Source organism: Dipteris shenzhenensis, chromosome 13, assembly GCF_047967505.1.
Source record: "Dipteris shenzhenensis isolate YYH24624 ecotype China chromosome 13, Dip_SZ_1.0, whole genome shotgun sequence".
NCBI classification, from domain to species: domain Eukaryota; kingdom Viridiplantae; phylum Streptophyta; class Polypodiopsida; order Gleicheniales; family Dipteridaceae; genus Dipteris; species Dipteris shenzhenensis.
The window spans coordinates 49175774-49187812 of record NC_141608.1 but is presented as its reverse complement, the minus strand read 5'-3'; the positions used below and the strand labels follow the sequence as shown (position 1 = coordinate 49187812).

At 40.7% G+C, this 12039-nt stretch overlaps 1 protein-coding gene across 1 annotated transcript; it reads left to right on the top strand.

Moving 5' to 3' along the window:
- The first annotated feature begins 6840 nt into the window (after nt 1-6840).
- Nucleotides 6841-8195, top strand: LOC147895522 (F-box only protein 6-like). The gene has a single exon (XM_087383294.1). It carries the CDS (start codon nt 6921-6923, stop codon nt 8148-8150), a length of 1230 nt encoding a protein of 409 aa, XP_087239420.1. The 5' UTR covers nt 6841-6920; the 3' UTR covers nt 8151-8195.
- The last annotated feature ends 3844 nt before the right edge of the window (nt 8196-12039 follow it).

Here is a 12039-nt window from a genome sequence, read left to right as displayed (position 1 = left end):
AGAAAGGTTCAAGTTGAAGGTCTAGAGGTGGCTCAGATAGGGGAGAAATTAAGGAAAGGAGAAGGTGGGATCATTAATGCAATTGATTATCATCCAAATAATGGCACTAAAGAGGAGTTGCCGAATGCGACTCTTAGGAGAAAGGTCTCATAACATTCAAGTGCAGGGTGCTGGCTTGCAAGGTAAACAGGTCCCAAAAGGTATGTCAAAATGAATTAATAACATGGCTAGATCGGTTGGAGGGGGAAAGGAAAGTAGGTTTTATCTCTTGCACTATGGCTATAAGATGTTGTCTCAACAATAATGGGGGGTGAAGTAAGCTGGATGTGTCCCTAGTATCATGGAATGTTCGTGGTTACTATGATAAAAAGTAGAAGGGATACCTTGCAAAGCTATTGCAAGAATAAAGTGTGGTCCAAATGAATGCATTTGGCTTGCACTGTCTCACATCGATTATGATGTATTATGTTAATTCTACTACATGGGGCAAAAGTGTGCTAAGTCTAATATATGGAAGGAGTTATGCTTGGATAAGGGGCTGATTGATTGTCAGGAGATAGACTAAGATGGTTTGGGAGGGTGTACTTAAAGTAATAGATAGAAAGGTGAGGATTACAAAGCTAGTAGATTGGGTGGATTGTATGTTTTTGAAGATGGCACCAATGGGGAGGTAAGGGTGTTGCTTGATTCTATGCTGTCTTATCATTGTCTAGTTTCATCGTTCTTCATCTCGTTGGGATAAAGCAATAAGTGCCATCTTGTAGGTTACTAAAGCTTGGGATTGTAAAATTCACAAGCAGAAGAAGCACTTTCATGATATGTTAGTGGATTTCGGGTCCAAAGTAAGAAAGGCTTAGGAACTCAATCAGTCCAATTCTATTGTGGCTACCTTGCTGACTAAGATGGAGGATTCTTTGCAAGTTGAGGAACTTGAGAAGGAAGAGCTTGCTAGATTGCAGAGTCGTCTTACATGGTTGACACTCAGGGATTTTCCCTCGAGTTCTTCTTCCAAAGTATGAAGAAGAAGCATCAAAGGGAGTAGTTGAATGAGTGCTAGATGCTCAAGGTAATCTAATCTTTGAGTTCTGGCATGTGGCTTCAGCTTTTAGGGAAGAATTCACTTGCATTGTGGGGTCTGAAGGAGTACAAGATGACTTGTGGAGGAACAATCTTAGTGATGTGACTAAGAATCTTGTCCCTAGAGTAGACGCCGGTCAAAGAGCTAGGCTAGAAAGAGTGTTTTGAAGCCCTTGATTGTCTATATTTTGATAAATCTCCTGGTCCTGATGGGCTCAATGTAGATTTTTTTGTGGAATTTTGGAAGTTGCTTAAGGATGATTTTGTTAAAATGTTTGACTATACAGCAGCTAGGGGTTGGTTGTTTGAGGATGTCAATGTGGGGCTAATTAAACTTTTTTCTAAAAGGCAGAACATATTGAAAGTAAGGGACTAGAGACCCATAACCATGTCTTACAAGATAATAGCTATATTCGATGGTGGTTATGAAGCGACTGGCACAATGGTTGCTCAATAGTATTGATCCCCTGGAGGGTCTTACTTCCTCTCCCCATGCGTACTGTGTTGATGTTACAAGTGTCTACTTTGGTTAAGCAATGAGATGGCCACGCCAACAACAGCTCTCCATTTCTACGGTTTCATCAAGTGGTCGTAGTCTTTCATTGCCTTGTCATCTAAGTTTTGTATGGTTTTAGGTGCTGATGTGCTTCATCATCTTGCATAGAGTTGGTTGCTGAGTGGTTTACAATTTTTGTGGCAATCAATGATCGGTGAGTATCTGATGTAGCTGGCTACTCTTCCTACTTGTGCATTATGCACTAGTCGTAATGACTCTCCTCGAGTTGAAGTTGACTCTATCTTTGTTGAGCTTTGGCCACAATATGGTGGGTCGAAGTAGTGGAGTGGCTAGCTTTTATTCTAGGTTGTATAGTCATCCTTTGGATGCTTTGTTTGGGATTTTAGAATAAATTACAAAATTTTAAAGGATTCTGATAAAATACCTTCATATGATGAGGTTATTTATATTGGTCCCTCGAACACACAGGCTAAATTGGGTCTTTAGTGATCCCTTATAAACTTAACAAGATGCTCTAAATCAATCTATCCCCACCTAGCACCACCACCACCACCACACCCAACCCAAATTAAATGTTTTAAATCATGAATATTTGTAGTACAATTACAAGGAGGTTTGTATGTCTATGCGTATGTGTGTTGGGAGGGGGAGGGGAAGAGTCCAAGATCTTCTTTACACAACCCCATCCCTCCATTTAGCACATGCATGGGTGCATGCACACATATCTAACATACACACACTATAATACATGCAAACAACATATGCATGTATATGTAGAAGTATGTGCACATGCATGTGCTTTCTCTCTCTCTCTCTCTCTCTCTCTCTCTCTCTCTCTCTCTCTCTCTCTCTCTCTCTCTCTCTCTCTCTCTACACACACACGCTTGCACGCACGCATGCGCGTGCACACACACACGCACGGACGTGCACACTCACACACATGCACATGCATGCCCATGCACATTTGGGGTGCAATTCTAGGAAATGCCTAGTTATGGATACTAGAATGTAAAAAAAAAGAGGTGTTGGGGTTTAGGTCAGTGGGATATTAGGTTTAAGATGGAGCTAAGGGACAGGCACCAACATCAAGGCATTGAAATATCAAGTGGTGACCCTTGAGAGCGATTAGATAGTCATTATCGAGGTTTAGAGGTGAGGAACAATTTTATACGACTTTTAAAGTGTTGGGAGTGGGTAGCGTGCCATCCTTGACCCAAATATGAACTATGAAGCATATGATTTCATAAATAAAAGGCATGCAAAGATGTGGATGTACTTCACCTACAAAACCACCACTTAACAACCACAAAGATCACTACACACGATATAGAACCATCATTAAAACAACTACTAAAAATTTACGGGATTCTTTATACACTGCTTCACCCACCTCACAATTTAACACTTGGATTGTCAATAAGGATATTTCACACGAGTTCCCAACTCTCTCGACCATGTGTAGCTCAATATGAAGCAAGCCACTTCTATAGCATTGAGTGAGTATATATCGCTTGCAAGGTATGCTTTTGGGTCTATATAAATACTCATATTCAAGTAAAATAGGCATTGATAATAAGTAAACCAGTCCCCTCAATTGAAAAGAATTCAAAAAAGTATTAATTAGTGGAAAAATGAGGAGGGGAGGGATAATGAGGAGAGTGAGTACTGAGTAAGTCCATGGATTTATGAGGGGATGGGCCCCCTCCTCTCTGATGATACCTATATTGTACTTCTTTCACAACCTCTTCATTTAGCCTAGTGGCAAGACCTTGAGAGTACAAAGTGGATCATCATTTGCATTACGTTTTGAAGCTATCCCTTTAACATTAGCTTAATCAGGGTACTCCACCTTTTCGCATAAGAAATTGATAAAATTTCTCCCTTGAAAAATAAAGGCCTTTTGTAAAAAACGAAAGCTCAAATACCAATGTAGCAAGGAGCTCTCCTACTAACTGCTGACTGAAGTAGAGATAGAATCTGGGAGAAGCTGCACTCATAAACAAAGTGGAAGTGGTGAGGTGAGTGCAAGAACTAAGGGGGAATTGGGGTCCTCCAAAGAGGGGAATAAATCTTTATTTATGTCTACCCCAAAGGGTGGAATACAACTGCAATAAATGGAGATGAAAGACTGTCTGGAAGAAAGGATCCTTCAGTGCATACGGAGGGAGATCCCTCCTGTAGGAAACTGCAAACTGATGGAGAAAAGGGGATGTGATGAAGCTACTCTGCTGCTACTGTCCGGTGCTGATGCCTGCACCTGATGGAAGTCCTATAGATGCCATTGGAGAGAAGCTAGTCTACTGCAACTTTACCCAGCCTGATCCTATGCATCTAGACTATTGCTGCTGGGCTGAGGATGCACTGCCTTATTCCACCCTCTAAATGTGGATGATGAAAAAGCCCATGGGGGCTTCCTTTTATAGGCCCCATGGACTGGAATTGTACCAACCAATTTACATTTGTCCTTAGGTGAAGTCATATGTCTGGAATAATTTGTTGAGATTAATGGCCTTTTGAATAGGTAAGTGGAAAATATAGATGAGAAAATTAATGGAGGAAATGGATTTGAGAGACTTTGGAATAGGTACCCCAAATGTTACAAAGATGAAAATAAATTTATGAATAGGAGTGACTTTTGAGGGATTCCAAGAGAAAAGGGGTAAATGGATTGGCTTTCTATAATGCCTTTTAAAGTAATTATTTCTTGATTCAATCTATGATTGAGGTGATTCTTGTTCTTATAGTTACTACCTTGTTATTTATCTTTAGATTTTTTACATCACCAACACATGCTAAAGATTTAAAGTAAAAGTAAGAAAAATGAGTGATTCTAATCTTCTAATTAAATATGAGTGATTTATAACATCCAAAAAGACAAACAAAGTGAATTGCTTTATTTGCAACATCAAAAAGAGGATGTCCGCAATCACCACTAGGGATTCAAATTACTATTCCATAATCATCAAGGATTTTATTTATAAACTTGATATCCCCTTGTCTTCTCTTTTATAACTCCATGGATGACCTTTCTCTGATTCAATCGTAATCCAAAGTTCTTCTTGCTTGGATTCACATGTTGGTTGCCTACTGTTTGTGATGAGTTAAAAGCTCTCTGTGCATCATTGTCATCTTTCCACCATAGAATATCTTAGTCTATGCATGTTCAAATCCTTTCGGCTTTTGTTTTGGCAAGTGATGTGCACTCCCTCTAACCACACTCCTTAATGCCTAATCCACACCTTGTGTCCAAGTGGATTGATGAACCTGCTTAGAATAGCCAAACTAATAAGTACACAAAATTGATGCAAAAGTTAGAGATCCATAACCATGTAGAAATAAACTAAGTGGGAAAGCCTAAATAAAATGTGACCCTTCTAGAGGTCTCCTAAAAAATATATACATATAGTAAAGAGAAAACCTTACTGACTAAATGGGTGGCTGTCACTTGTACCAAAAAATACCATAACTTCTAACCTACAAAAACCTTTTCCCACCTTGAGTTTATGATAATGCATTCAATCCTACCCTCCATCTAAGCATGTTGTAGTATGGATATCCCTTTGGTATATAGCAGCCACCTTCTACCCACACAAGTAGCAAAAAAGTGATATTGTGGTCTAATGTCCATACCATACCTCAAGGGGGACTTATAGTAAGTAAGATTGGACATATCCAAATACTTCAATTTTAAAAGGTTGGCTTATGCCTTATCATAGGTTGCCATCCCTACATAACAAATGTGTTGAACATCGAACCATGTGAACTATGTGGAACTATCAACTTCTTCTTCACTTCATTATAACCATGTGAACTATGTGGTGAACTATCAACTTCTTCTTCACTTCGTTATAACCAAAAAAATTTTGAAAACAACATTTTTCCACATGACATGTTTTGTGATCATATTCACATACATGTGCACTATTACACTTGCTAGACTATGACATCTTTAAGCCTTAAAATTTTGCTGCCAAGAAGGCTACCTCATCATTGTGATCTATATTGCTAGCATACGTCTTTTTCCTATCCTCCCTCTCCAATAAGGGTACTGATATGGTCTACAAGGTTTTCTCACCTACAAGCTCTATAGCCTCTACAACTTTTCAACACTCTTATTGAAAACTCCCTAATCACAGCTTAAACTATTGTACAAGTGATTTGAGGTAGCACATATGAATTACTATTGTACCTAAAGGACAATAATGAAGGTCAAATGACTATAACCTGAAAACCCTGTTATTTTCATCTTTGTGATGAAAGTTGGATAGAGATAGTCCCACTCTCCTTTGCTATCAAAGAAAAATTTTCATGATAGATATATTTTGCTTCTAGGCACTTTGTAATTATACATTCGTTTTTGAGATCCCATTTATTTTAATCTTGAGTCGATTTGATTTGTTCATCACTTCCATAGTTGTTTCCATAAGAGAAACTCTCCATAGTTGTTCTCTCCATAGAGAAACATTCCATAGTTGTCCTCCATATAGAAACATTCCATTGTTGTTATCCATAAGAGAAGCTTGAGCTTATATTTGCTAGGCATGAAAATTCTTTCCACTGACTTGCTCAACAATGATGGTGATTCACCTTGGAAATCTTTCGTCTTCTAAGAAATTAGCCATGTTGCTATGAAGAAGACTCCTAGAAAGAGTTTGAAGCTTTACCAACTCTACCAAAAATTGATGGTGACTTGAGATTGGTATGAACAAGAATCCAAGAAGAAGCTTGAAGCTTCATTACTCTACTACACTACTAGTTGTGTTGTTATCTTTTCTAACAACTTGAGATTGGTACTATCTACAACCAAGTTATCACATGTATGGACAAAATTTTTAGATCCAATTAGTTTGCTTTGCTTTGAGAACTCCTCAGAAATCAATTCTAGATGGTACTTGACATAAAAGCATGTCTTATAGACTCCCTCAAGCCTGATCATTGCTGTGATACCAACTAAGAACCCCACTTACAAGAGCTATCTTAAAGACAAGCGCATACTTACAAATTACGCAAAAGATAAAGAGCCATAGCAACATTGGAAGAAAGCAAATGGTACAAGCTTGGATAGAACATGAACCTTCTAAGCGGTCTCACATGAAGAACCCACATACTACGTGGGCAATACCACGCCCTAAAATGTTTCTACGTTTTTTTGGCCCCTAGCAAGGTGGCCGCGACCCTACCCTAGGGCAACCCTTCAGTCAGTTATTTCCTCTAGCATTTGCATGCTTTGGAGGCGGTGGCGGGAGGGGGGATACTCTCTCACACTCTCTCTCTCTCTCTCTCTCTCTCTCACTCGCTCTAAGCTTGGTCCTTGGAAACCAAGCAAATGGGCAACTTGAGCAGTTGTATCGATCAATCTAATACTGCTTTCTTCTGGCATTCACAAGTATCCCTTCCCCGGAGCAAAAGTTTCAAAAGCTTTGAGCTCCCTCAAGGCCTCGCTTGCCTTATCCCTGATCAGATGGGAAACAGTAAACCCGAATGCCAATTTCCGGACCTTCCCAGCGAACTTTTGGATCGCATAAGAGCTTGCTTGCCTTTCTCCGCCTATGTCCGTAGCTCATTGGTGTCCAAATCATGGCACAAGACGACTTTCTCATTACAAATTTTGGAATTATTTGCGGAATTGCATCCTCCAGAACCCTGGCTGTTTGCCCTCTCTATCGAGCCAACCAACCAGGGATCGTACGCTTTTGATTCGGAGTTCTGCAAGTGGAGAAAGGTGAAATTGCCCTTCGTATCTCGGGATCTTGTTTATCCCGTCGCTGCCGCGGGTGGCTTGCTCTGTGTCAATGCATATGAGGACAAAGATCAAGTTTTGTTGGTTCTTAATCCTCTCATGGGTACTTCTAAGGAGCTTCCTCGTTGGAATGAGGATCGGCTTGATCCGGTGGTGGGACTAGTCGTGGAAAACGCCACTTGCAATTTCAAGGTAGTTGCCGTAGGCAGTTACGAGACAGGCGCGATTACAGAAGTGTATGACTCTGCCACCAACCAGTGGACCAGAACTGGCAGGTTGCCTTCGCAGAGGAAGATGACATTTGCTTGTTCTTTGTTCTCGAAAGGTTTTTTCTACTGTTGGACTGCAGGACCTCCCGAGGCTCTCCTGATATATGATCTGGCAAATGGCATCTGGAATGAGATTCCTATGTTACTGCCTTCATCTTACGCCTATGGAAAGCTTGTGCAGCACAGGGATAGGATTCTTCTAATAGGAATATCTCACGGAGCAGATGCGTTCAAAAGTATCAGGATATGGGAATTGAGAGAACCTGGCAAGGAAATGGAGGAAATTGCACGGATGCCTTATGGCATCTTTAAAGACTTTTGTGGGAAAGGAAAGGGACCGCTTGTTTGCCAAATTGTGAGTTCAGGTGACCTCCTTTATCTGTATGCCAAAAGAAACCCTAGGCTAGTGGTTTGTAATTTGACAAAAAAGCCAGCTCAATGGCTGCAATGGATGCCATCCAGTCCATTTTGTGTTGACAGGAGCGAAGTTTATCTGTTCAGCTTTTGTGTGCATGCCAGATTGATTAGTTGTATTGGAGAAAAGTGAATTACTTTAGCTCTCACCTCTTGAAAGCTGTTAGTATATTTTGAAGGCCGTGTCCCTTTTTCTATGCTTGAAATGTGGATGATTTGCTGTAGTCATTGCTCCTTTGTCATGTACGTTTTGGGGATGTCTTCTTGGTGGGTTGTATGAATTAGTATTCGGGATCCTGAAAGGGTATTGAGAGCTACATCTGGTTGAGCTTGTTGCTTTGAAAACTAGTTTTTTCATCTCTTGAATGTCCTTTGCAAGTTTTTTTAGAATACTTACATGCATATAGACAAAAGCTGGCACTGTATATCAATTACTGTAAAATTCTGATCTTGTAAGTGATGAGTTTGGAAATCATGGGAAATTAGAAACAGGGGTAAAGAAAGATGCAAGCTGGCCTTGCAGATGACATGGCAAATTAGGAGCTATCTGATGATCAGACTATGCTTTGATTACTCGAGAGCCAAAACGGTGGATGCTTAATCTTTCTGGTTGCACAAATATTTGGAAAATGTGGTTCTAGGTAGGAGTGATTGTCGGATGGCACAAGGATTGACATTGCTCATGACAGTAACATTGTTTGGAACCTAACAGATTGATTGATTGATTTTATGATCTGCAAAGATTGAACACTGTTACAAGCGTGTTCCGATGCAATCTCTATCAAATTGGTTTAAGGGGAGCCTTACGAGAAAGAAATTTGAAACAAAACAACAGTCTAACAAAAGCAAACTCTGTGTATGAAATGGGGTAATTGTGTGTGAGTGGCACTATACTAATGGTTTTAATTCCCATTGTAGTTGTAGAAAAACAAGGACCTAGTACCAGTTGCTTTATTGCTCCCTTGCCCAAAGCATTGGCGCGGACTGCCTGGGATGCAATATTGAATGTGCTCAAAGGAAGGGAAGAAGGACCACTTCCCTCTCTCTGCTCAAGTAATGTGAATAGGTTGACTGATTCGTAGCATACTCTAGTGTAGCCGCCCCTTGTCTGTCTTTTATTCTGTCGCTGCCATTTTCGAAAGCTTCTTTGGATCAACTCCATGAGTGCCTGTACTTCCGTGATGTCTTTGCGACTTAGAACAAACCTTTGAATCTTGTCTTTCCACCTATTAACGTTGGCAATGTCCTCGACTATACGGAAATAAGTAATCGCCTCATACCAAGTATCATGGTCGGGTGTGTCTCTTGGGGCTGTTGGTCCTCTTCTTCATGGTGGTGCTCATCCACCTCTTCTTGGCCTTCCTCCTCATACTGCCCCTCCATATCTGAGAATAGCATGGGCTTTGGTATCCTGTACCATTGAGTCACACTCATGTCGTCAGGTCCCTTCTGATTGTTTGGTTGTTGATGCGTATCCATAGTGTCATGCTGAGATGTGGATGGCTATGATGTGGGGCATGTGCCTGTGCCTGTGAGATGTTTTATCAGTGTCAGGTTGATCAGGTTGCTACAGGGCAACCAATCAGCCAGCTACAGGCAGTGTTCTGCTCTATTGGCAAGACACAGTTTTCTTGTTGAACTACCTAATAAATCAATAATAGGGGGGTGTCTTGGGTTAGGGAACTAGGATTCTAGGTAGTGTCACTAATCAGTGGGTTTTAGTGACCTTAGCGGCCAGTAGTGCCCAGGTACGACCTTATGGAGGTTACAACTGTTGATGAAAACCATCCTAGAGTTTGCCGCCACTGATTGGCATCAAAGAACAAGTAGTAGAAGCTGTTTTGTAATACTTTCTAAGGTAAGAGCACCTATGGTTGGTGGTGAGCGAGGATAAAAATGGGGAAAGATTATAATAATACATGGTCAAGTGTAGACTTTGATTAAAACCCTTCATGACATTTGATCATAATAACTTGTTCCCAAAGGTAAGCCGATGTTTTAAAAGGAGGGCAGTCAAGTTACTACTTAAAGTCCATCCAATTTTAACATTCATAGCAAAAGAAGTATTAGTGATTGGTGAGAGTTTTTAATGAATTTTTTTGAAGAAAACATTGTAAGAGTGAGACATGGACAAACCAAGCATCTTTTAAAAACAAAATATTTTCCAAGTACAATTTACCATGGGGGGGTGTTTTGAGTAATGCAAGGGGAAACTAACTCGTCCTTAGTATTTGTGAAGAGAACAAGCATGTAATATGAAATCTAAAGCAACTAACATGAAAGAGAGTCGAAATGGCGAGAGCAAGAAGAAATTCAACTGACTACATCGTGAATAATCTCGCCTTCGGGAGGAAAAGTCGCGAGTCAAGGCGTGATCATCAGACCGATCATCGCTATTCTAGAGCGCTCCAAACCACCTCATGCAGCCCATGCTTACAAGGCCACGTGCCGAATCTGCTGCCAACCTCTTCAACCACAGCTTTGTTGCCTATCCACGGTTTGTTTTCCAACACCCCCCTCAAACTAAGGATGGGCGACCTCAAGATCACCCGCATGAAAGCTTGCTGCCAGGCTTAACTATCTTCGCAGCAGCTCACGATTCAGACTTTGCTTCCATCGAACCTGCTCTGATACCAACTGAAGAAAACAAGATTGCAATATGAAATCTGAAGCAACTAACGTGAAAGGGAGTCGAAATGATGAGAGCAAGACAATTCAAGAATCCAAGTGACTACATCTTGAATAATCTCGACTCATCCCTGCTTACAGCATTGCACCATCAAATACTAGGTCGGCAAGTAGCTGGACACTAACCCCCGTCAATCTTGGCTTCCATCAGGGAGGAAAAGTCGTGAGTCAAGGCATGTTCATCAGAACCACTCCAAACCACCTCATGTAGCCCATGCAAAACAAGGCCACATGTCGAATCTGTTGCCAACCTCTTCAACCACAGTTTTGTTGCCTATCCACGGTTTGTTTTCCAATAGTTTGTTGAGACAGAAGCAAACTTTCCTCTTCATAAGATTTTGGCAGGTCTTACTTGAGGTTCTTGGTTGTCAAGATTAAAAGAGATCTCAGAGGAGAAACAACTATCAATTCTCTTAGGCGATGCAAACATAATAGCAATTGAATGCTAAGCTACCGCTGGCACCCCTTGAAGAAAACATACCTCTTTTGGCTGGCCGAATTGTTCTCAGAGCAGAACCTTTGGGCAGTTAAATGATATTCTCCCCATAAGAAATGACTCCTACGGAAAGGTGGGGGAGTAATGGGAGGGAAGGGTTCTTTTCAAAGTTGGAGACTATTGTCAAGATCAACTTCCTCACGTGATGAAAAGTGATGGAAGCCTTGAGCAGATGCACCATATCAATGGATTTGAGAGATGTGAATGTTGTTTTGAATGGGAAGCCAATAAAGGAGGAGGTGAGTTGTGGGTGAGAAACCAATGGCATGATCTAACCACAATGATGGTGCCTTGCAGTCAAAAATTCTCCTCCAGACATCTGTGTTTCAAATAAGGTCTACCCACATTAAAAACACCATTGACATATTTTGGGGTTCTCTTCTCACTCTCTAAGTCCTATTTGTACAATTTTAAACACTTGAACAGGAGAAGGGCATCTTGTTGCGGCAAAGGCACTCGTTGGAAAGAAACTAGCTAAGGCAAAGTTATATGTAAGAGTGGTGTTGAAATTTTCCCTAGCCACTTTTGCTTCAACTTTCACACTTTTAGTAGAGGAACTAAGTTTACCAAGGAAATCCAAGTATCCATCAAAATGGGGGCTAGCAAATTCATATCACTAAGGTCCCAAACTTTGTTATTGTGTGCAATGAACTTGACCTCCAAAAATCAAGAGAAGAAGGGGTTTGCAACAGCTTAGCAGACTCTTTTCTAGGGGTGGAGAGGAAGGAGCGGCAATATCAAAAAGTGTTCCATCTTGGATTTCTTAAGGTAATTATTTCAAATTCTAAAAATTGTGTCGAGTCAAAGTTGAAGAAAAGTTTTATGGAAGAAAGAAGCA

Coding starts and splice junctions, on each gene's coding strand:
- LOC147895522 (XM_087383294.1), top strand. CDS start 6,921: ATGGGCAACTTGAGCAGTTGTATCGATCAATCTAATACTGCTTTCTTC.